The following is a 23,273-nucleotide window of genomic DNA, read 5'->3' on the forward strand; positions in this document are numbered from 1 at the left end:
ATTGTGGATGCCTTATGGTTTGGGAAGTCGTCTGATGCTGGGAATAATTTTATAGTTGAGGTTGGTCTCAGGACAGGAGACCTACTGGGCAACTGTCTGGAAAAGCTCACCTCTGTCCTTAGAAACTCTAGTCACAGAGGTCACAGAATGCTCTTACTTCAAAAGTGCAACCATCAAATATTTAGCGACTGTCCACTCTTCTTCATTCCGGGTACCAAAGTTACAAAATGTGTTTTCTCCTCTTCACTGCGCGAGGGAGGAGGCTTGTTTGTATATACCAAGCCGTGCCGCATACTGTGTTATTTAGTGATAAGAACCAAGCACTCTGGGGCAAAGGAAAGGTACCTGAGGGAGAGGTCTATCCAAGGGCCTCTCCCTCAGACCAGCCACCCTGCTGCAGAGAGATCAGCTGTCCCTGGAGCTGGGCTTGCCTTTTTTAAAAAAACTGTATTTATTTATATTAAAAATTTTAATATTAGTCTCATAGGGCTGCTATAACAAAATACAACAAACTGTGTGGCTTAAAACAACAGATTTATTTTCTCACAGTTCTAGATGCTTACAAGTCCAAAATCAAGGCATCAGCAGGGCCATGCTCCCTCTGAAGGCTCCAGGGAGTCCTCCCCTGCCTCGTCCAGCTCTGGTGGTGGCCACAGTCACCGTGAGCAGAGCTCCTGTCTCTGCCTCTGGCCTCACTTGCTTTTCTTCCCCCTCTGTCTCTGTCCCCGAATCTCCCACTCTTTATATAAAGACACCAGTCATTGGATTTAGGGCCTACTCATCTTAATTTTATCACATCTGCAGAGACTCTTTTTTCAAATAAGGCCATATTCACAGGCATCTGGGGTCAGGAATTCAACATAATTTTTTTGGGGGGTGGAGTTTTCAACTCACAACCTGTGCTCTGTCCACCAAATGCAGGTGGGTTGTGCAGGCCACCAAAGCTCATATACTTTAAGATCTCATTTAATCTTTTCAACAACTCTGAAGACACTGGTATTTAGACCCCCATTTCACAGTTAAGGAAATAGAAGGTGAGTGATTTGCCCAAGATCACTAAGATACTAAAAATTACTTGGGTTGGGATAAAACCCAGATTTCCACTGTGCTTCATTCCTCAAGGTAGACCTTTTTTAAAAAAAGATTTTACTTATTTATTTTATAAAGAGAGAGGGGGAGAGAGAGAGGGCATGCACAAGTTGAGGGGGGTGGGAGAAACGGAGAGGGGAGAGGAGGAGGGAGAGAATCTCAAGGAAACTCTCCACTGAGTGCAGAGCCGGATCCCATGACCCTGAGATCATAAGCTGAAATCAAGAGTTGGATGCCTAACCGACCCAGCCACCCAGGTGCCCCAAGGTAGACTTTTTTTTTTTAAGATTTTATTTATTTATTTGAGAGCGAGAGCACAAGTGGGGGGTGGGGAGAGGGAGAAGCAGGCTCCCCCGCTGAGCAGGGAGCCCGATGTGGGACTCAATCCCAGGATCATGACCCAAGCGAAGGCAGACGCTCAACCGACTGAGCCACCCAGGCTCCCCATGGATTACTGTTTTAAAAGCTGTTGTTGATTATTTGCTGCTTACAGCATGATGGTTGAGTGTGGGCTCTGGAGCCAGATTGCCTGTGTTCAAACCCATCTCCACAGTTTCCCAGCTATTTGGCCTTGGAGAGATGATAAATCTGTATCATCTGTACCCCGAGGTGTCCTTGTCCCTAACATGGGGCTGAGAATGATAGCATTGATCTTACAGTGCTGTTGTGAAGATCTAATGAGTTAATGCTTATAAAGCCCTTGGAACACTGCCCAACACACTGACCTACTGTGGTTATTTCCTGTGTACAACAACCTTTAAAGCAGGTGTCATTGTCTCTGTTTTACAAATAAGAGAATTGAGGCCAGAAAGGCCATACACAGCCAGAGGTGGCAAAGGCAGGATTCAGACCCAGGCCCGATCTGACTCCAAAGCCCTCTGGTTAGAGCAGGGGCGGTAGAGTCCCTTTCCCCAAACTTTTCCCTGGCCCATTGTACATTTCACCACCCAGCCCCACCTATAGCATTGATTATTTCCTGCCTGGTCTAACCTGCTCTAGAGATCAGAGGCTGGGTTAGAAGGATGTGATCAGTCCTTATCAACATGTCTTTCTGATTTTGGTAGTTTGGATAACATTTATTGATTGCTACTCAATGGTTAGGCATTGTGATAAGCACTTTACATGCCTTTTCTCATATACTTTCAGAAGTTTTAAAGGAAGCTTTACTGTCCCCATTTCATAGAAACTTAGGCTCACAAAAAATCCACAGAAGAAGACATCCCCCATTTGTGGCCACCTTCATTCACTTCCTTTACAGCTGGACATCCTAGTTTGGCCAGGCCGTGCAGTTGGAAAAATCCTTAATAATGAGATAGAGAATGACCTTACCATACCTTTCCTTTTCTTAAAAGCCCAGAAATCCCTTCATGTTTTAATTATGTGATAGAGGGTCAACCACTGTCTACCACAGAACTCCAGGGGGCATGATTCCCATTCTATTTGAGGTGAATGGGGCCCCCTCGAGTTGTGTGATGCCGCTAGAGGCCGCACAACTTGTGAGGTCGTGAGAAATCGTGCATGTTTTTCCATTTTCCGCCACAAGAGGGAAACATACAACTACAAATGAGCAAGCAATTCTTTAGACCCACTTTTAATTACTTTTTACTTTTTTTTTTTTTAACCAAGGGGTTTTCATACATAGTTTCTGGTAATAGTCAGAATATGGGAAAATACTCTGTTAGCGCCAAATGAATGTTCTTTTTTTTCTGAGTTTAATAGTAGATTTTTTAAAATTTTATTTTGTTATGTTAGTCACTATACATTACATCATTAGTTTTTGATGTAGTGTTCCACGATCCATTGTTTTCGTATAACACCCAGTGCTCCATGCAGTACGTGCCCTCTTTAATACCCATCACCAGGCTAACCCATCCCCCCCACCCCCCTCCCCTCTAGAACCTTCAGTTTGTTTCTCAGAGTCCATAGTCTCTCATGGTTCATCTCTCCCTCCGATTTCCCTCCATTTTTCTTAGGGAGTTAAATGAAAATTGTCTTGAAGATATTCCAAAAAGAAAATAAAAGATACATATAAAAATTCTATATGAAACATGTAAATTGCCATTTTTACAGGTCAAAATGGTTAAATATTGGTAATTGCTAATAAAACAGAAGACCTCATCACAAGTGCAGTATGTAGGAAAAGGCCTCCTAAGCCCTGTGCCTCTTCAAAGATTGTTTTTAGATTTAGCCACATAAACTAAGTGGCATTTTGGAGGTGGGGAATGCCTTCCTTACCTTCTGTCTCACCTCTGGGAGCTCATAACTCCCTCTTGAGTTCCCAGATTAGCGCTTCTTACTCCATTTTTTTTTTTTTTAATAACAATTCTTTGACTTCTCTATCTCTCTCTTTAGACCAAAAGTTTCTTGACAACTCGAGTCTGCCCTCTTCCCATGGTACACAGCGTTTGGTGAAATGAATGCAGCAAGTCAGTTTATGTAGTAACTGCTGGATACATGGGTGGATAAACAGATGGACAACAGGCTGACAGATGCTAAAGGATGTACACACTCTGATGCCACTGTTTTGTTTTTAATTTCAAAATATGCTCCAGGAATCTTTTTGAGCCTGAGCTTCTGCACAGCTCTGAGCCATCGAGCCCTTGGAAATCTTCAGACCTTGTACCTTCTTTACAGTTTAATGTAATTTCTCTTTTTCTTTAAAGGACATTTCCTAATTCTGTTAAAACCCATATACCCATAGATAGGTATGATACACAGCGACATAGTTTCAGACTGATTCGGGGTCATAATAAAAGCTAAGGCTTATGTAGGGCTCACAAGACACTAGAACCAGCTATGCTAAGTTCTTTACATTTATTAACTCATCGTTATACAACAAACCATGCAATATATATTATTTTCTTTCTTTCTTTAACTCTCTTTAAAGGATACATTGTTTAAATTGAGGTATAATTGACATGTAACATCATATTACCTTAGGTGTACAGCATAATGATTTGATATTTGTGTATATGCAAAATGATCACAATAAGTCTAAATAGGTATTATTTTCAGTCCCCATTTTAAAGATGAGAAAGTGGGGGCACCAAGAAGTTAGGTACTTTGCCCAGGGTCACCCAACTCTGCCTGTCTCCTTGCTATTGACTGAGGTTGCTCAAAAGGAGAGAGCGACTTTCCTCTCTTCCTCTTCTTGCCTGGATGGGTCAGCAGGTGGAGCCTGGCTCAGAGCCAGCAAATGGGAGCCGTACACCACCGAGCCCAGCTCAACACTGTGAAGAGCTGCAGGTGGTTGCAAGTGAGAGGAAGCTAGTCTCACTACAGTGAGTTGCCAAGAGGACTGCGCCATAAGGTTGCAGAGGTGTCTCCTGAAAGCCAAGGGTAGAGTGGACAGCTGGGCCTCACACGAGCCTGAGACGGGAGGAACCTCGGCAGCCACTCTCTGTCTACCCCCTCTGTTTATCTCAGCTTTGTTTTCCTCTCTCTGCTGACTCAATTGTCAGAGTAAGTTGGGGGGGGGCGGTTCGTGGTGTGTGTGTGTGTGTGTGTGTGTGTGTGTGTGTGTGTGTATGCACGCATGTGATCTTAGTTCTAAACTCATTTACTCAAACTCCTATGAATACAAATTTAGAAATCAAATACACTGATTTACTTCTAAAATTCTTTGTTTAACAAGCAAATCTTGAAAGTATTCAAGTTGTTCTCATATAATCTCATTATGATAACAACAGACACTTTTGTAGGGCATCCTATACCAGCTCTGGTTTTAGAACTTCCTGTGTATTACCTCATGCAACCGTGCCTGCAGACAACACATGAGCTAGGGGGTCTGTTATTCTCCCTATTTTTTACAGATGAGGCCACGGATGTGCCAAGAGGTTAAATGACTTTTCCGAGGTTACAGTTTGTGACCGGCAGAGCTGGGTTTCCAGCCTGTCAGTAGGGCCTTATAGTCCATTCCCTGAAACACTACAGCAAATTGTCTGCCTCTGATGATTCAAAATCCAAACTGTAAATATGGTACAAAGTTTTCTTGAATGTCCCAATGTTTATAATTTTGATAAAATTCTCTTACCTCCTTAAACTTAAAATCGTAAGTCCAAATAGGTTAGAACTACACATTAGAAATTGGGAATATAAGACTAATCTATTAGATAAACTAATATCCCAGATTCTCCTAACATACTTAAAATATCAAATATACTTAGATTTTCTCCCAAACTTACTGCAAAATTATTAGTACTACAAGTCTGATTTATTTTGTTATCTGTACAGTATATGAGTTTGATTTACTTCATATCCATACTTCATACTCAATCTTTCTGTGTTTAAAATACCCTCTTCAAGGGGCACCTGGGTCATGTATTCAGTTGAGTTTCTAACTCTTGGTTTCAGCTCAGGTCATGATCTCATGGTTGTGAGATTGAGCCCTACATCGGGCTTCACACTCCACTCAGAGTCTTCTTAAGACTGTCTTTCCCTCTCCCCCCACCCCCCTCAGATAAATAAATATATCTTTTTTAAAAATGCCCTCTTCAAAAACCGAGCTCTTACCCCAAATAGTTAGGAGTGACCTTTCCAATTGAATTGGGGTGACACTGTCAGCTGGCTGCAGTACACGCTGACTGGAGAGCTGCATGGGAAACCACCCCAGTCCAGAACACAGTGCCAGTAGGGAGTCTCAAGCAGCTTGTGTTCACAGACCGCATTCCCTAATTCTTATGTCTACTGAATCTGACACTGGCCCACAAATCTCAGAGATGTCTAAGTGATCCAGAGTTGTATCCTGCATAGCATACAGGTATTCTCACATATTGTGTGGCCGTCGGTCACAATATATGGATATTCTCATGACACGACTGTCCCTGCCCCACAGCTCCTGAAATTACCTATCTTCCCCGTTCAAAGACTAACTGAATCGAATCTGTACTTTTTTGAGTCCTAATTCTAGACTCCTGGGAGAGAAAGTATGAGTGATGTAGCTTTGGTCAGGCATCCACCTCTGGTGATCGTGGCCTGGCATCAGGGTCCTGTAGTAGAAGAGGGTCCTATAGGAGCTAGGTCCTCCTCCTGGCTCTAGGAGTCTACTCTTGTGGGGTGGGTGGGGGACAGTCCTCAGAGAAGAGAGGGAATGAGTGGAAGACACTGTGTGGAGAAGTGGTCAGAGGAAAGAGGTTGTTAGGGTGGTGCCTTCATGTCGGAGGAAGAAATCCCAATAGGGCTCAGAGTAGCCTCGGAACTTCAAGTGGAAGCTTGTGCAGGAGGCTGGCAGAGGAGCTGCTCTGCACCAGACCCCACTGACCAGCATCCTCAGAGCCACCCCAGCTGAGGAAGGATTCCTTTTTTGCAGCCTTGTTAATCTTTTTCCAGTCTCTCCTTCTTGAAGCTATTTGATGCACCACTGGCAGCCAGTTAACTTTCCAAAAACATATCAGTTTTAGATTCCTTTTCCTTAAAAATTTCCATAGCTTCCGGTGCCTACAAAATAAAGGCTTTGTAGTCTTGCCCCAGCTATTTCTCCAGTCTCACCCCATTACTATAACCTCTCAAGACTGATAGGTCTGCGCATGCACCTCTGGGACAGGGCCGAGGCCACCACACAATGGTGGCTCCTGTGACATGAACTTCTTTTTTTTTTTCTAAAGATTTTATTTATTTATTTGACAGAGAGACAGAGAGAGAGCACAATTAGGCAGAGTGGCAGGCAGAGGAAGAGGGAGAAGCAGGCTCTCCTCTGAGCAGGGAGCCCGATGTGGGTCTCGATCCCAGGACCCTGAGATCATGACCTGAGCCGAAGGCAGATGCTTAACCGACTGAGCTACCCAGGCGCCCTCTGACGTGAACTTCTTAAGAACAAAGGTCCATGCCCTTTTTTCTCTCCTCTGCCTCCTGACTATGAAAAAAAAATTCATATCTTTACATTGTTTTCTAGTTCACAAAGGCTTTCCTAGATACTTGGTGAGGTTGTCATCACAAAAACCTTATCCCATTGTAGGGATGAGGAGATTGAGGATTGAGAGGGTGAAGGGGCTACCATTTACTGATAATCTGTTAGATGCCAGACACATCACTACGTGTTTTCACATATTACCTGATTCAGTTCCCAGGACAACCTAGAGAGCTGTCCCCATTTTATAGGCTCAGTGCAGGTAAATAACTTGCTCAAGATTACATTTCTCATGCAGTTGAAAGTCAGATTTGAGCCCTGGTTTTATCTGGCTCCTAAACATGGGGGTCTTCGCATTATCCTGCAATGCCTAGCCTGGTGCTGGCATTCATGACATGCTTACCTACTGTTGGTGGGAGAAGTGAATGAGTGTCTTCCCATCACTTGGGTCACATACCCCAACCACTCAGGCAGGCACCTGCAGCTGTCACAAGTGCAGGGTGTCAGGCTCGGGGTCTGATGATCCCTCCTACTTTTAGCCCAATTACTAGCTTTCTTTCTAGTGCTTACACCTAGAGACAGGGTTAGCAATCCCATCCCCCATGTCCACTACTGTGGCATAAGCCAAAGAACATGGTAGTTAGCTACTCAATAAGTATTTACTGATGGAAAGAAAGTTAGAATGAGTAAAGGATGGGTAAGTCTATAGTTTCTGTTGTGTTCTACTAGGAAGGTATCTGCAGATCAGAATGGGCGCTGGAGTCTTTGTGAGGCTGGGAGCGAAGGGCTTCATAACTCTGCCATCGTGAAATTGATTGGACCCAAGACCAGTATGAAAGTTCCTTGTCTGAAGGGAGTAATCCTTAAATCCCCCATATGGTTTAAATGTAATTTGTGTCATTGTGAAGGAGTACTGGCAATGCAGGCGAATTCATTAGGCCAAATTGGGTTCGCTATGCTCGACAGTAACGTTTCCGAAGATGAAGTTCAACCTTTGCTGGAGAGCTAAAACAAATGAGTTTCTTAATAGCTGCCCCACTTAGTCCACGCGTCGTAGGAAGCTTCATGTTCTTAATGCCCCTTCTTTTTTACCACACTTCACAGTTCATCTAACATTGCTGCTTCTGGTAATATTTTTATATGGGGTTGAGTTCTACAGTGTCCATAAAATTATGACTCAGGCCCCTTTTTAGAATAGAAGCTTTTCTAGGGCAAGGGTTATATCTTTTTGCTTTAGTTTTGCATATTGACCAACACCGTGCTGGACATGTGTAGTCACTGACAATGTTACTACTTTCTGTTCTGGGGTATAGAACTCTTTCCTCTGGAGGCTTAGATTCAGCGTGCACTTAAATTGTTGGGTATTCATTGACATGTGCAAGAACCGTGAGGGAGGCAATTTTCCCCAATCCATGCCTCGCTGGAGGGCTGGCTTACACACAGGGAGGGAAGAAGGTCCATGTGCCCACCTAGATATTTCCATGCAAGAGGGATACGCTGGGTTCACCCACTGGGTTAACTTTGTGACCTGATTCTACAGCTTAGACATGTATGATCTCTTGGTGCTCAGTCACGACTATCCATTTCCTTCTGCATTAAATAATTTTTAAAATATGAAGATGATCTACAGGGAAGGTATATTTAAAAATCCTGAAATTAAGAGGCAAATAATAAGCACCCCTGAGATGGCATATCAGGTAGTTGGAAGAGTACCAGCATTACCAAGTTTGCAATATTTCTTTTAAGCTACTTTGGAAAGTTATTTTTTTAAATAGGATAATCTTTTTTTTTTTTTAAAGATTATTTATTTGAGAGAGAGAGAGCATGAGCACAAGCAGGTGGAGGGGCCGAGGGGGAGGGAGAAACAGACTCACTGTTGAGCAAGGAGCCCCATGTGGGACTCGATCCCAGGATGCTGGGATCATGACCTAAGCTGAAGGCAGACGCTTAACCGACAGAGCCAGCCAGGCACCCAGAATGTTTTTTTATTTTTAAGAATCAGAATAGTTACATTTGGAATACTTTCTGTATCAGTTAGTTTTTAGATAGTTAGAAACTGGTGCTAGGTCTAAAAGCAGGTTTAGTTCTGGAAAAGTGCAGCTTTTACAGCACTTATGGTGTAAAAAAATATTTTTAGAAACAAGATATGGTTCACATGAAAACACACTGGTAAGCTGAGGTGTTCTAGCATGTGATGTGGCCACAGTCTTCAAGGAAAAAAAGAAGTCTTTCCTATCCTTTGAAGCAAGAGCTGTTGGATCTCATGCTGTGGACAAACCCACTTTTACGCTTGTATTTTTTTATATTGAACATCTATTTTGAATTTGCATAATTATGCCTTGATTCTTCATAACTTCTCATTTTATGAAATTGATCTGCATTAACCATAAACTAAATAAAATCAATGCGTGTGAAAAAAACCCAACAAAATGTTAACTGTCTTGGTTCGAGCTTCGGGAACTGAGCTTCACAGAGAGAGCGTCAGACCACCAGCAGAGAATAGGATGGAATGTGTGGGTAGAGAAGCTTCAGCTGGGGCTATTGGAGCACCCTCATGACCAAGTGCCCCTAAGTCTACCCTGGGATTGCAAGAACTTGTTAAGAGAAGTACCAATTATGTGGTCGGTTGCTCTGTTATTCCCAATGAAAAGATTATTGGGTTGATATTTCATAAATCTTGATCTATTATTAAATATGTCAAGACACATATGCTGGCCTAATTTGCAAATCTATCTAGAACCAGAGAAAACTTGGCACCAGACTTAAAAAAAAATGCCTTTATTGTCATTGTGAAACAGTGGGTATGTAAACTACTGTCAGTACAGCAAGCTGACTTCATAAATTAATTTCTAAAGAATTTTATTTTTAAAAAGTAAGTAAAAGCCCCAAATAAGCTATAAAACGTGTCCTTTGGCCAACTGCTTTTTGGCTTACCAGACGTGGTCTTGCGAATTGTTTTAATGTTATGTCTCAAGGTCTTCCCTGCACTTGGACCAGCACCATTTGTCGTTGGAAGCAGCCCAGGCTTTGCCGCCAGAGGCTACCTTCGGCTCTTGGGCCCGCTCACTCAGCTGGTCCTGCACAGAGCGTCCCCCTGAGCAGAGAGGGCAGTCTGCGCCTCCCAGTCCTGTTTGCTTTCGGACCTTGCTTGACAAGTTAGTAGGACAATACTCAGATTTTGTTTACCAAGGGATTATTCATGTTTCGCTTGAAAACCTGGACTCCAGTGCATCTCGGACTCTCCAAACATGTGGTGTAACTAGTCCTGGTTTACTTTTTAAGCATCCTTGACAAGTTCACCAAAACCTTGACAATGGAGTTTCTTAATCATCGGCTTCTGCTGAACTAGATAAGGAAGACACATGCACGCGTTTAAATAGATCATTAATAAAATCCCAGGGACCAGGGGCGCCTGGGCGGCTCAGTCGTTAAGCGCCTGCCTTCGGCTCAGGTCATGATCCCAGGGTCCTGGGATGGAGCCCCGCGTCCGGCTCCCTGCTCTGCGGGGAGTCTGCTTCTCCCTCTCCCTCTGCCTGCCACTCCCCCTGCTTGTGCTAGTTCTCTGTCAAATAAATAAATAAAATCTTTTTAAAAAAAACCTGAGAAAATGAAAACACAAAATTTAATCATATGTTCATATTGTTTTCCAGCTAATAACTTGATCAGACCTTGTGCACTTAGAGAAGCATACTTTTTTCCCCTCCCCGTTTCACTTACGTTTTCAAGGATTTGGTGCATCTCCATTCCCACATTTCCCTAAGTTCAAGGGAATGACCAAGCTGTTGATCACTCAGGGCATGTTTGTAGGTATCTAGTCTTCTAGAGCTGAATGCTGTTTTGCTAAATCCTTGGTGGGCAGTGAGTAAATCTGTTCTGTTTGGCGACTTTCTTCCTTCCAACTGGAATGGCACGTGGGAGGTAAAAAATGACTTGGGTATCAAAATGATGGTGATGTAAGGAAACCAGAGGTAACTGAGATCCCTCACTTCCATTTTAAGATTGACCTTTAACTTGCTAGATGGCATGGGACAACTGTAGCAGCAGACGGCCTTCTCAGCGGTGAGTGCCCAGAGAGGCTCTGCGTTAAGGGGTGTTGGGAGCAGTGGGAGCTACACCAGGGTGTCCTGTTCACGATGAGCCTGCTTTTGGGGACTGCACTTGCTCCATCTTTGCCTGGGCTCTGCGAGGGGAGTCTGACAGCCAGCTGGTGTTTGTGACTGAAGGCTGCCAGAATCCTTCGGAGCGATCTAACGCGGGAGATGAGGCAAAAATAATTGAAGTGTATTTGACGTGGTTATGTGGGCAGAAGTGTCCTCACCAAAACAGCTTGGAAGATGTGCTTTGCGTGTGGGTGTGGGTGGGTGTGTGGCCCTTCACTTTTCACCAGGGGTGACGACAGCAAGGACTTAACCCAGCTTCCTCATTGAGAGTGACCGACCTCTGTTTTAGTTACTCAGATGACACTGTTGCAGCTTCAGTTCGGACAGACTATTTTGAGGACCCTTGACTGCTCTCCGGAACCCCTTGCTGAGCCAAGTGGTGAAAATGAAAGATGAGTGATTTTGATGAATGGATTTCTGGGAAATATAGAAAAATGGAAGAAGGTCCTCTTCCTCTTTTGACCTTTGCTACTGCTCCTTACTATGACCAGAAGCCGGGAACTAGTGGATTACGGAAGAAAACCTATTGTTTTGAGGCGAAGCCATGTTATCTGGAGAATTTCATTCAGAGTCTGTTCTTTTCCATAGACCTTAAAGATCGCCAGGGAGCCTCACTGGTGGTTGGTGGAGATGGGCGGTATTTTAATAAATCGGCGATAGAAACAATAGTGCAGATGGCAGCCGCCAATGGGGTTGGTATACGATAATTATTGTTATGTTTCTGGCTCTCCACATATGTTTCTTTCTTCACTTTGCAGAAGTAGACAAAAGTACAAAGATTTGTATATTGTGTACAAGTCAGTGCTACTAACAGCCAGTTAATGTTTCATTGTGACTTCAGAGAACGTATATTGTGATATGACTCCTGAAATTACATTAGTCACTTTGGGATATAGGAATGTAAGTTCGGCTCCTTAAGTGTTGTACTCTGTGCCTTTTGCTTGAAAAAAAAAAATACCTGTTGCTTTTTAGACATTTAAAGCACACCCCCAGCCTTACGCGATCTTATCTACATTCTAACCTAGTTCTGAGGGGTACCCTCTCCTATGTAAGAAGGCTCTAATGAGTAGTGGAGAGAGGAGGATTTTGTTTTCTTTCAATGGCTTCCTTGTTGAAGTTCAGTCACTTGTCAAACAGGAAAACAAAAGCCAGGGCATGCTGTTGTTTGTGGATCCTGGTAGTCATGCAGAAATGCCAGGAGGGGATCGGAAAATGTTAGGTATAAGCCTACCAAGAGGACCTGTTACAGGGGAACCTGCTTATAATGACCTTGGACACAAAGAAGCCCTGTGTGCGGTGAATTTGTGCAGCAGGGTAGAGTTAATAACTCCTGTAAGACTATAATATAAGGAGGCTCTGCTAAGAGCTCTGCATTGTGAAAAACTGCATTGGCTGAATTAACCAAATCAGAAGGAATCTTGCACCAGAAGGCATTGATCTTGATAATCTAACAATTTGCACAGTCCCACTGATACGCAGGAAGGTGGGCATCAGGACGTTGCTGTTTTTGCTCTGCAGATTCCTCTGTGGGACCAAAAATATATTTTTAGTGTTTTAGATTATACTTAGCAATAATTTGGAGCACACGGTCCCTCAGAACTCATAAATTTAAAAAATCTGTTGTATTTCTTTTCTGGGAGTGATTCTGGTTCTGAGAACATAAAAATTTAGCATGGCAATCAAATGTGTTAGGCATTCATCATTGGTCTATTTTAATAATACACCAAGCAGGTGTGATTGCAAAACCCAAATTAAAGACAAAAACAAAAACACACCACCACATTAAATTAAAAAATGTTTGTAGATCCTAATGTTTATAATGCAAAGTTTCCTTCCTGCCCAGTTTTGGAATCTGAATGCCTCTCATGTAAAAATTGCTGATAAAGCACTCAAATATGAAATTTTTATGAAGCATACACATTTTTAAAATAAAATGTGACATGCTATAAATTTCACCTTTGAGGATAGCTGCAAAGGGAATGGTATTAAGATGCTTTTAATCTTTAGAGAAAGAACAAAAGGAACATTATTTCTCTGCATATATCTAGATTGTTGAGTGGATCTGGTACACTGTCCCCTTAGCTGTGATATATTTGGCTTCATTTCATTTTTGTGTGGAGCTGAAGGATGTGGAAGAGATGGTAGGAATGTGTAATTCAGTCAGACCCCATAGACTTGTTCAGATTTACGATCTGAAGGTTTGCTAAAGAATATATTTAAGTGATAATAATTGACTAAATATGGTAACTGCCTATTTGTTAGAGCTGTGGCAGGCCAAGCAATATTTTCGAATCTTCTCAAGGGTGTTCTTTATTTAAAATAGTGTTGCACTACATCAAAAACTAATGATGTATTGTATGGTGACTAACATAACATATTAAAATTAAATTAAATTTAAAAAAATAGTGTTGCATTTAAAGCAGTCATGCAACTAAACTGAATTATGTCAAACATTTAGTGGACCAATAAAGCACTTTAATCTGATAGAACCTATCACCTCCTAGATGGTTCGATTCCTTCTTTTTCTAACATATCCTCAGTTCTGAAGCCTGTAACATCCCTTTGATTGTGGACAGAGCTCTAGGGAGGAAATGTAAAGGAAAGGTAATTTATTGCCACAGATTCTGGTAGAAGTCATTGTTCCTTCCTCACCTCTGTCAATACGCACTCCACCCTTAAGCCGACTCTTGGAAGCCTCTTCAGCCTAGTGAGCTAAATGAAGATCATTTCATTTTTTTTCTCTTTATTACACATTTATCTGGTGCATTTATGGACTGTAGAATATAATTTGCCTTTGTTAGAAGTTTCCCCTTGTTTTTATTTGCATAGAGCTGTCTGCATTTACAGGAAATTTTTTTTTACACGATGCTTCTGTGAGCTAAGAAGTACAGGAAATCTTTTATTTTATTTTTTTTTAAAGATTTTATTATTTATTAGAGAGAGAGGGATAGAGCACAAGCAGGGGGAGCAGCAGAGAGAGAAGGAGAAGCAGGCTCCCCGCCGAGCAGGGAGCCCGATGTGGGGCTCGATCCCAGGACCCTGGGATCATGACCTGAGCCGAAGGCAGACGCTCAACCAACTGAGCCACCCAGGCACCCCAGAAGTACAGGAAATCTTAACGTACAAAAATAAGACATTAGTGGGACCCCATTTGTAATACTGAGATCTCGTTTGGTCTCCAGAGCTTTAAACTTAGAGATATGTTTAGAAATAAGAATATGTGTATATGGCCAGCGGGGCAAAGAACGTGGAACTTGTTTTCTTGTGGTCGTGTTTTTTAAAAGGAAAACTAAGTTTGCTCCCTGTCACGCTGGACGATAAACTGGCGGGTAAACAGTAAGGTATGCTGCCTTGTAGTGTGAACTGTGTTATGTAGGAAGGAGTAGCAGGAGAGGGGAGGAAGGACAGGAAAGGCTGTTTGATGGGGGGACTTTCAGGTACCAGGTAGAGGGAGTTATCTGTAAGTTGGTAGACACTTGGGAGCCAGGGAAGGATTTTTCTTTAAGAAAAATATATATATTATATATATATTTTTTATATATATATTTTTAGTAAAGTATATGTAATGTAGAACTTAGTATGTCAGAGCCATTTTTAAGTGCACACTTCAGTGGTATCAATTACACTCACAATATTCTGCAACCATCACCATTATCCATTTCCAGAACTTTTTTTCTCATCTCATCTGAAACCCTGTACCCACTAAACAATAACTTCCCATTTCTCCCCCACCCTCCACCCCCTGGCAACCTCTGTTCTAAGTTCTGCCTATGAATTTGCCTCTTCTGTGTACCTCATTTAAATGGAATCATACAAATACTTGTCCTTATGTGTCTGGCTTATTTTACCTAGTATAATGTTTTCAGGGTTCATCCATATTGTAGCATGTATCAGAATTTCATTCCTTTTTAAGGCGGAATAATATTCCACTGTGTGTATATACCATATTTTGTTTATGCATTCATCTCTTGATGGACCTCTGGCTATTGTGAATAATTCTGCCATGAACATGGGTATACAAGTTATCTGAGTCCCTGCTTTCTTTTGTCTATAGCTAGAATTGGAATTTCTGGATCTTATAGTACAGGGAAGGTTTTTGCGTAGAGGAGAGACACAGAACTATGGTTTAAAAAGATGAACTAGGTGGGCCTAAGTTGGAGGGATAGATCCAGCCAGGGTAGAATAAGGAAGATACAGGTGGGGAAGAGAAAGGGGAGATTGAGTCAGGAGCTGTTGCAGTGTTCCAGACACTGTCAAGGGAAGGAGGGTAATAGAGTAATACCTCCTCAATATCAGGCTGAGGATTAATATTCCCGAGGGTGATTCACAGGAGAGAGTCTTTGATCAGTTGTTACCTCTTCTTGGGCTGAAGAGAAAGAAGGTACCATGGACTTCCTTGCTTCTTTCTCTTGACTTTCTTATTCTTACTCCTGATCTAATCCCCTTATTCTTGGGCCATTACTGACTGTAGATCTCACCCTAAAGAATGGTGGTAGAATAAGGGATGACTCGGGTGATGCAGCTTAATATTCATTCACCAGTCTCCCTCTCCATACCAAGTACATATAAGATCTGAGTACAGGTCAGTATAATTGATGTGCAAGTATGTGCAAGTATAATTTCCAGATAACTCCATCACCACTCTGGCTGATTAAATTGCCATCCTTAATTAAGCCCCTCCTATTGAAATTATGGAACTGCTCACCCATAGACTTCCACTCTTATCAGAACCCAGATACTGCTATAAGGGAGAGATGTTACTGTTCTCACTGTATTGAGTTAGCTATTAATGGCCAGCTGTAATTCCTAATTTGCCACATGGCCTTGCCCTGTCATCTATCCCAGTGCCTCCCATACCACCTTTCCATAAACACTTATTATTGCTTTTGGATGAATACAAGAATGGACAAATGGGCAGCATCATAACTTTGGACCTCAGCTTCTTCTATACATCAGTCCTAGGGAGCAACTATGAGAATGAATCGAACATGCCATGGGTTTTAGAAGGCACTCTGCGGCTCAGTGATTGTGATTTCACACCGTCAGCAGGTCCCTCTAGTCTACAGAGGAGCCTAGTTATTAGCACCTACCTTGGTCATCATCACTTCCTGAGGGAGGCAAGGCATAGCAAATGTATTAGTCTAACAAACATTGTTCTGAGATGGACAAAATGAGAGCCAAGAGGTGACTGAAAGGAATTGGCTGCTTCCTGGGAGATGGTTGGCAGCCGGGGGGCTGATGATAAGGCAGGCAAGCTTTCAGTGACTTGTAGGATGGCAGAGGTAACAGTCCCAGAAAAGCTTCCCCAGGGAATCCAGGTATCATCAGACACATTTTCCACCATAAGTCATTTCTTCAAGCATGTTTATCTTGGGTGGGGCAAAAAGAAATAACAAATGGAAACGTTAAAACATTCCTGTCCCTTTCTTCTCTCAGAAGGGAGAATGAAATGAGGGCACAAACTCATCATTTTATAAATGTTTTGATGCAGTAGTCAGGTTTTCTCCCAAGTATGTTCAAGGAACTGATGGGACTTCTTCCTTCTTTTCCAACTTGGGTCATGTTGAAACAAATATAAATTATGTTTTAGTGAGGGAAGATTTAGGAACTGTGCTGATAACATCTGTGAGAGGTACGGGAAGGTGAGTTAAGAACACAGCAAAGTACCACCTGTGGGTGGTTCTGATTGGTTTAATCAGTAACAACCCCCAGCATCTTCTGCCTTCGGCCCAGTAGGTAACCCAGGTATACCCTCACATGGGTAGGTGTGTCCTGCTTGGAGGAGACCACCATATCAAAATCCAGGCTTGACTGGAAAGATAAGTTTATGAGATGCATTTTGTAAAACTCTTCATATAAAGTTTGCCTTTTTTACCTTTTTTAAAAAAATTTTAATTCACAAAAAGCCTTCTCTTCGGGTAGAATTCCTTTAACAAGCTAAACTTATATCTCACCCCACCCCCACAGTGTGGTTTGAAAGTATGATTGAACTGGATAAAAATGTGGGTTTTCTAACAATTTTTCAGTGAAAATTATGAACCTGGTCTGGAAAGACTGTGTTTCAAATACTCTGTTTTCTTGCCAGAAACTTAGAGCTCCCCCAGACCACACACTATTTTAAAACTACAAAGTCCCAAAAAACTCTCTGAAGGAATGGCTTTATTCTGCAATGCTGATTCTACTTCAATAATAATATTATTCAACAGTAACATTCTAATTCATAAGAAAATAATAATAACCCAAGCTGCAGATGTTCATTAAAGAACACCTTTTCTGGTTCAATACTATTTCTTTGTCCATCTGCCTGTTGTTTTGGTGTTTCTGTGCAGTAGCTCTGGATTTATTGATGTTCAAGTGTGCGTTCTGGATTTCTTCTCTCAGATTGGTCGCTTGGTTATTGGGCAGAATGGAATCCTCTCTACCCCTGCTGTATCCTGCATCATTAGAAAGATCAAAGCCATTGGTGGGATCATTTTGACAGCCAGCCACAACCCAGGAGGACCCAGTGGAGATTTTGGAATCAAATTTAATATTTCCAATGGAGGTGAGTTTGCTGTCATTTTGAGGATAGTCAATTTCTGTTCATTAGGATAAACTAATCACCGAGGCCTTAGAGGGCCAGGGTTCTGGTTCTGATCCTTAGCAAGGGAATTCTTTGTTTCCTTTTGGTGACAGTGGAATGCTTCTCATTCTGCTGAACCTGCATATGAGAAACCATGCACGAAGGATCCTTAACATATTTTCTTTTAGAAAATTTTGGTTCTTTGCTTCCTAAATGATGGAATGGCTCGTGAAGAGGAATGGATGAGTTCTGTGTTCTTTGTATTTTCATGTCAGTCCCACGAAATGACCCATGGTTCGCTGTTTGATTTCCAGGTCCTGCTCCAGAAGCAATAACTGATAAAATCTTCCAAATCAGCAAGACAATTGAAGAATACGCAATTTGCCCTGACCTGAAAGTAGACCTTGGAGTTCTGGGAAAGCAGCAGTTTGACTTGGAAAACAAGTTCAAACCATTCACTGGCACGTTGACTCTCCTTCCCCCCTGCCCACTCTAGTTCCAACTTGAACAGTTTGCCTTTCAAGGTTTTACAATGGGTCTTCAGTTTTGGAAAGATTGTGGTCAATAAGCTTTGCATGCCTTAATTAGCAGGTCTGGAGTTGGGGCTGGGAGTCCAGAGACCTGGGCTCTCAGGGCCCTGCCAGGAATCAGCCCTGTGACTTTGGGTAAATCATTTCCAACTTTCTAGGCCTTGGCTTCCATACCTATAAAATGAATAGCCTTGACTAGAAGACCTGTAAGATTACATTCATAGCTAACTTTTATTGAGCTTTTATTGTATGCCCAGCTCTTAACATGCATTATTCCACTTTATTCTTACAGAGCCCTGTGAGGGCAGCACTATCTGTATTCAGTTTTTCCAGATGAGGACACAAAGGTTGAGAGAGCTTACATGCCAAGCTCAAGATCCCATAGTCAGTGAGTGGGAAACCAGATTCAGACCCAGGTGTGAATGATTTCAAAGCCTGGGCTTTGATTCTTTATTTTTTCTGCCCTAATATTCAATAAAATCAAAGTCAGCCATTTTGGGGGCTAAACTAAAACTCCCCGCATAGGCAGCTTTGGTAGACATTTTGTGGTTGAATGCCAAGGTATTACCAGTAATTGATGGAGTAAATGTTTATAACTTCGTTCATATTAACACAACAATGATGAGATGGTTAGTAAGGCAACTTGTGTTTTGACCGTTCTAATGGGTACTCTTTCCTCTGGATTGCAATTTGATGGAATGCATATTTTTGTTTGAACCTACCCATCGAGAGCTGGCAGTTGCATCCTAACAAAGATAAACCGGTGCCTTGGTACATCTTGAAGACAAATTTTAGGGTTTAGGAAACACCAGTAGAGAGTTTCTTAAACTCTTGACGTTTTGAAAAATATTTGTTTTATTCCTTTAGTGGTGCATGTGAAAAGTGGTTTATAAAAAATTTTTCCCCCTGCTTTTTACCATTAAGTCCCGTGGCAGTGGGCCTAGGAAAAGGAAAGAAAAGTGGACATTACATTTTGTGTTACTTGTGACACCAAAATATGTGTCTTATGGTGATAGGCAAGGAGTGACACTGTGTGGCAGCGTAGCAGAATTTACAGTCAGGCAGATCTGTGTCAGAAATCCCATGTGTGCCCCATCCCAGCTGTGTGGGCAAGTTACTTCACCTTGCAGACTTTAAGCTTTCTTGTCAATAAAATAGGACTAATAACATTTACCTCTCAGGAATATTGTTAGAATTGAATAAGAGATCATGTAACAGGCCGGGCATATTGGAGCTGCTCGATAATTATCCTTTTAAAGTAGCTATTGTGGGTTTACAGCAATATAATCATTTTAGAAGGTAATATTTCTAAAAAAATTTTTTTTGAGGGGGGTGGGAGGGGCAGAAGGAGAGAGAGAGAGAGAATCCTAAGCAGCCTCCACGCTCAGCACAGAGCCCGACATGGGGCTCAATCTCACGATCCTTGAGGTCATGACCTGAGCCGAAATCAAGAGTCAGATGCTTAACTGACTGAGCCACCCAGGCGCCCCAAGAATAATATTTCTTAATGTGTTTAGTTCCCCCATCTTTTAATGTTGCTTGTTCTCACAGTGGAAATTGTGGATTCAGTGGAAGCTTATGCTACAATGCTAAGGAACATCTTTGATTTCAATGCACTGAAAGAACTGCTTTCTGGTCCAAACCGACTAAAGATCCGTATAGATGCCATGCATGGAGGTATGGAGCCATTTTTCTTCCCTTCCTTTTTCTCAGAGATATGAAGCTGCTATCTTATGTATCATGATGCTTTAATAAGCCTTTTCTCAAGACTCTCTGCTTCACCGTTTTTAAATAGTGATTTTTGCAACCGTATCAGAGCACTATTCACGTAGATAAAAATCTAATTATGTACAACAAAAAATGGTAGAGACATTCCTCATGGTAAGGTAGTGCGAATGTCAGAGTTTTCACACTAAGCATCAGGTTTTGAGTAACATGCCACTGTTTTTTGTGGATGCTTCTTCCCCCTCAGGAGATACCTTACATTCTTCCTAAACGCCCCCATCTATTCCAAGGGGGGGGGTGTCATTTGCTGGATGAGGTAAACATGCTCCTGAGTCCCATACCCCACTCAGCTGCTCCCACATGTGCCTTTTCTTAGAAGAGCAGAGCTTACAAGAGCAAGCTGAGGATTAAATTCAGGAACAACAGTTGGGTGTCTGTCCCTCTTCTTCCTCTGTGGGTGTGTGGCCAGGTCAGCAGAGACAGCAGCCATCATTGTGGACTAGAACCATGAGGCTTTCTCACATGGAGGAATATGGGAATTCCCAAGCACTGAGGTTGTTTGTTTTGTAATAAATTTAGAATTTTAGAATCTTTGAGCAGGAGGGATTCTCCCTGGTTTTGGAATCCAGCTGCCTGCCTGGTTGGGATTGAACCCTTTCGATGGTGCCATTAGGGCTTCCTGTTACACTGCAAAACCACAGTTAGAAAACCTTCTTCTGGTGGGCTGAAATCTTCCATCCCTGAACCTCACCTTTGAGTCCTAAGTTGCCTCTGGAGTCTCACACAATGAGTCTACTTCCTTACTTGCATAATAGCTATTTTGTCATTTCAAACCATTCAACAGGCACCTATTGAGTACCTACTACATGTGTGCATGGGGGTAGGCAGGGACTTAGGGACTTGTGATGCTTGGGGAGATGGGATGAGTGGAAAACTACCAACAAAATGAGGGTTAGATAGAATTTCAAGTTTTCTCTTTGGGGTGTGGAAGAAGGCATATCTAGACTAGTAGTATCAAAAAAGGTTTCCTGGAAGTTGGCAACCAACTCAGCTTTTATGAAAGAAAGATCTAGGACGGTCATTTCCAGCTGAGGCAATGGCTGGAGCAAAGCCATTAAGGCTTAAGAGATGTTATGTTAGGGAAATGAGGAGAATGGCTTAAGAATGGGCTTTATATGTTAACTAACTAGATTTTAAGTAAAAACTAGAAATACAAAATAAAAAGAATGGGTTTGTGATGAGGTGGGTGGGGGAAGCTGGTCATGAAGTAGACTTCGTTCTCCAGAGCTTTCGGGGGTTCCTCTAATGCCTCAGTTTCTGTATCCATCACAGTCCTGGGTGCCTTGACCTTATTCTGTGGTGTGTCCATAGCCTCCTTAACATGTGACCCCTAACTGGAGAAGCGTCTTCTACCCTGTTCCAACCTCTGTGGCCTACATTGGTGTCTGTACCTTCCTTGATGAAAAGACATTCTCAGCATTTTAGAGATGAATGTTCTTGGAAGTTGTACAAAATGTCACCATAAAAGTATGTGACTGGTTTTTCCTCTTGTTGGTAGTTCTTACTTTTTGTTTGTTTGTATTTTTAGCCAGTTTGTCTGATAGCTGGATATAGTAGGAAGATTAGGGCTCTGAATCCCTGTTCCCACTCCTACTAGATATGTAAATTTGGACAAATGGCTTCATCTCAGACCGGTTTTCTTATCATAAAGTAGAGGTGGTAATCATAATGCAAATATTTATAACATATGTGCCAGGTACTATCCTCAGGGCTTCCTCTCTATTAACTTGTTGAATCCTCACACCAGCCCTATTAGGTAGCTACTATTATTATCCTCATTTTGCAGATAGGGTAGCTGGAGGCACAGAGAGATTAAATAATTTTCCAGAGTTGTATAGCCCATGATTAACTGAGCTGGGATTTGAACCCAGACACTCTGATTCCAGAGTCCAAGCTCTTTAAGCACTAAGCTCTTACCACATTGTGAGCTCTTTTTGTTTTTGAAGGAGTGAGAAAATGGTTGCAAAGCACCTGGCAAGGTGTGTAGTAGCGCCTTCATAGAAGCTCACTCCCCTCCCTTCCCCCATTCTCCTTCATCAACTAGCCCCACCTTTTCCAACTGAACCCCTCATTATTCCTTTTGGCAAAACCTTCCTTCCCAGTCAGACTTACCTCTCTGCTGGCCCCTGAATACAGGCTTCCTGTTCTCACTGTCATTCATGCCATTCTCCTTAGAATGCCTCTTCCTCCTCCCCCGTTCCTGACAAGCTTTCATAAGTCATAGTTTCCGATTCTCATTTCACATTTTATGTAGTTGTGGGACCGTATGTGAAGAAGATCCTCTGCGAAGAACTGGGTGCCCCCGCAAACTCAGCAGTTAACTGTGTTCCTCTGGAGGACTTCGGAGGCCACCACCCTGACCCCAACCTCACCTATGCCGCTGACCTGGTGGAGACCATGAAAACAGGAGAGCATGACTTCGGGGCTGCCTTTGATGGAGACGGGGTGGGTATAAGGGCGTTTAAGTGAACTCTTATGCGGGCCAGGCCTGGTCCTACAAAACGGGGAGAAGCAGGCTGCTTCCGTCAGGCCCTGTGGGCTTCGTGAGTGAGTGACCGTCGAGGAATCCTCACTGCACATGGGGTCAGGGCTAAATTATTAGAAGACCCTCTTGAAGAGAAATGAGTCCATGAAATGTCACCCATGTGTTTAGTTTTAGACATTCGTGTTTTCTAAGAGTGGCAGGGTGATCGGGGCTCAGTTATGATATAACGACTGGTGTTTCGTGAGCTGGTCAGGTTCTAGAAATCCATCCTAGGTTTATTCAACCTTTGGCCTTATAATATACCTGTTTGTTCATTCGCATCAGCTGAAAGATAAAACTATAATGAGAGAATTAACCTTTTATTCCTTCTCTATATTAGTATCTTTAATAAGCAGTCTGTTTTATTTACATTGGTGACTATAAAACAGACAAGGAAGAGATGTATTTTAGTTAGGTTTGTATCCTTGGTACTACACATGTTTTACTTAGCCAAAAATATATTTTTATTGCTCTTGTTATTTAAATTCAGCCAGAATCCATTATTTCTTAAAAAAATGAATTTACCCATATCAAAATTTTGGAAAATTAAAAGGGTCCCTGCAATGCTCCTTTCCAAAGCAGTGCATGATGGGAGTTTTCCCTCCATACTTTGAGTTACTGGAGTACTTCCTTATACTGGGCACCAAGGAAGCAGTGAAGGTGGCAGCCATGTTTTTCTGGGTCCTGTATCAAATGGAGGGGCCGTGATTTAGGAGCCCTTTCTTGAAGAAATTCTGCTTTGTTCCTTGAAAGATGCCTGGTAGACCCACCAAACTAT

The 23,273-nt window shown here is 42.3% G+C and overlaps 1 protein-coding gene across 2 annotated transcripts in view; it reads left to right on the forward strand.

Moving 5' to 3' along the window:
• PGM1 (phosphoglucomutase 1) overlaps nt 1–23,273 on the forward strand; it is a 60,542-nt gene that overhangs the window by 14,975 nt on the left and 22,294 nt on the right. Inside the window, exons 1-5 of one of the 2 annotated variants that reach the window (XM_027617345.1) lie at nt 11,442–11,786; nt 17,476–17,638; nt 17,971–18,117; nt 19,738–19,863; nt 22,226–22,416. In XM_027617345.1, coding sequence (XP_027473146.1) covers nt 11,487–11,786; nt 17,476–17,638; nt 17,971–18,117; nt 19,738–19,863; nt 22,226–22,416 — 927 coding nt within the window. In that variant the 5' untranslated portion in view covers nt 11,442–11,486. Of the gene's footprint in view, nt 1–11,441; nt 11,787–17,475; nt 17,639–17,970; nt 18,118–19,737; nt 19,864–22,225; nt 22,417–23,273 lie in introns of those variants that run through there. The other variant, XM_027617354.2, reaches the window with a different exon arrangement.

Source organism: Zalophus californianus, chromosome 4 (genome assembly GCF_009762305.2).
Source record: "Zalophus californianus isolate mZalCal1 chromosome 4, mZalCal1.pri.v2, whole genome shotgun sequence".
In the NCBI taxonomy this organism is placed as follows: Eukaryota; Metazoa; Chordata; class Mammalia; order Carnivora; family Otariidae; genus Zalophus; species Zalophus californianus.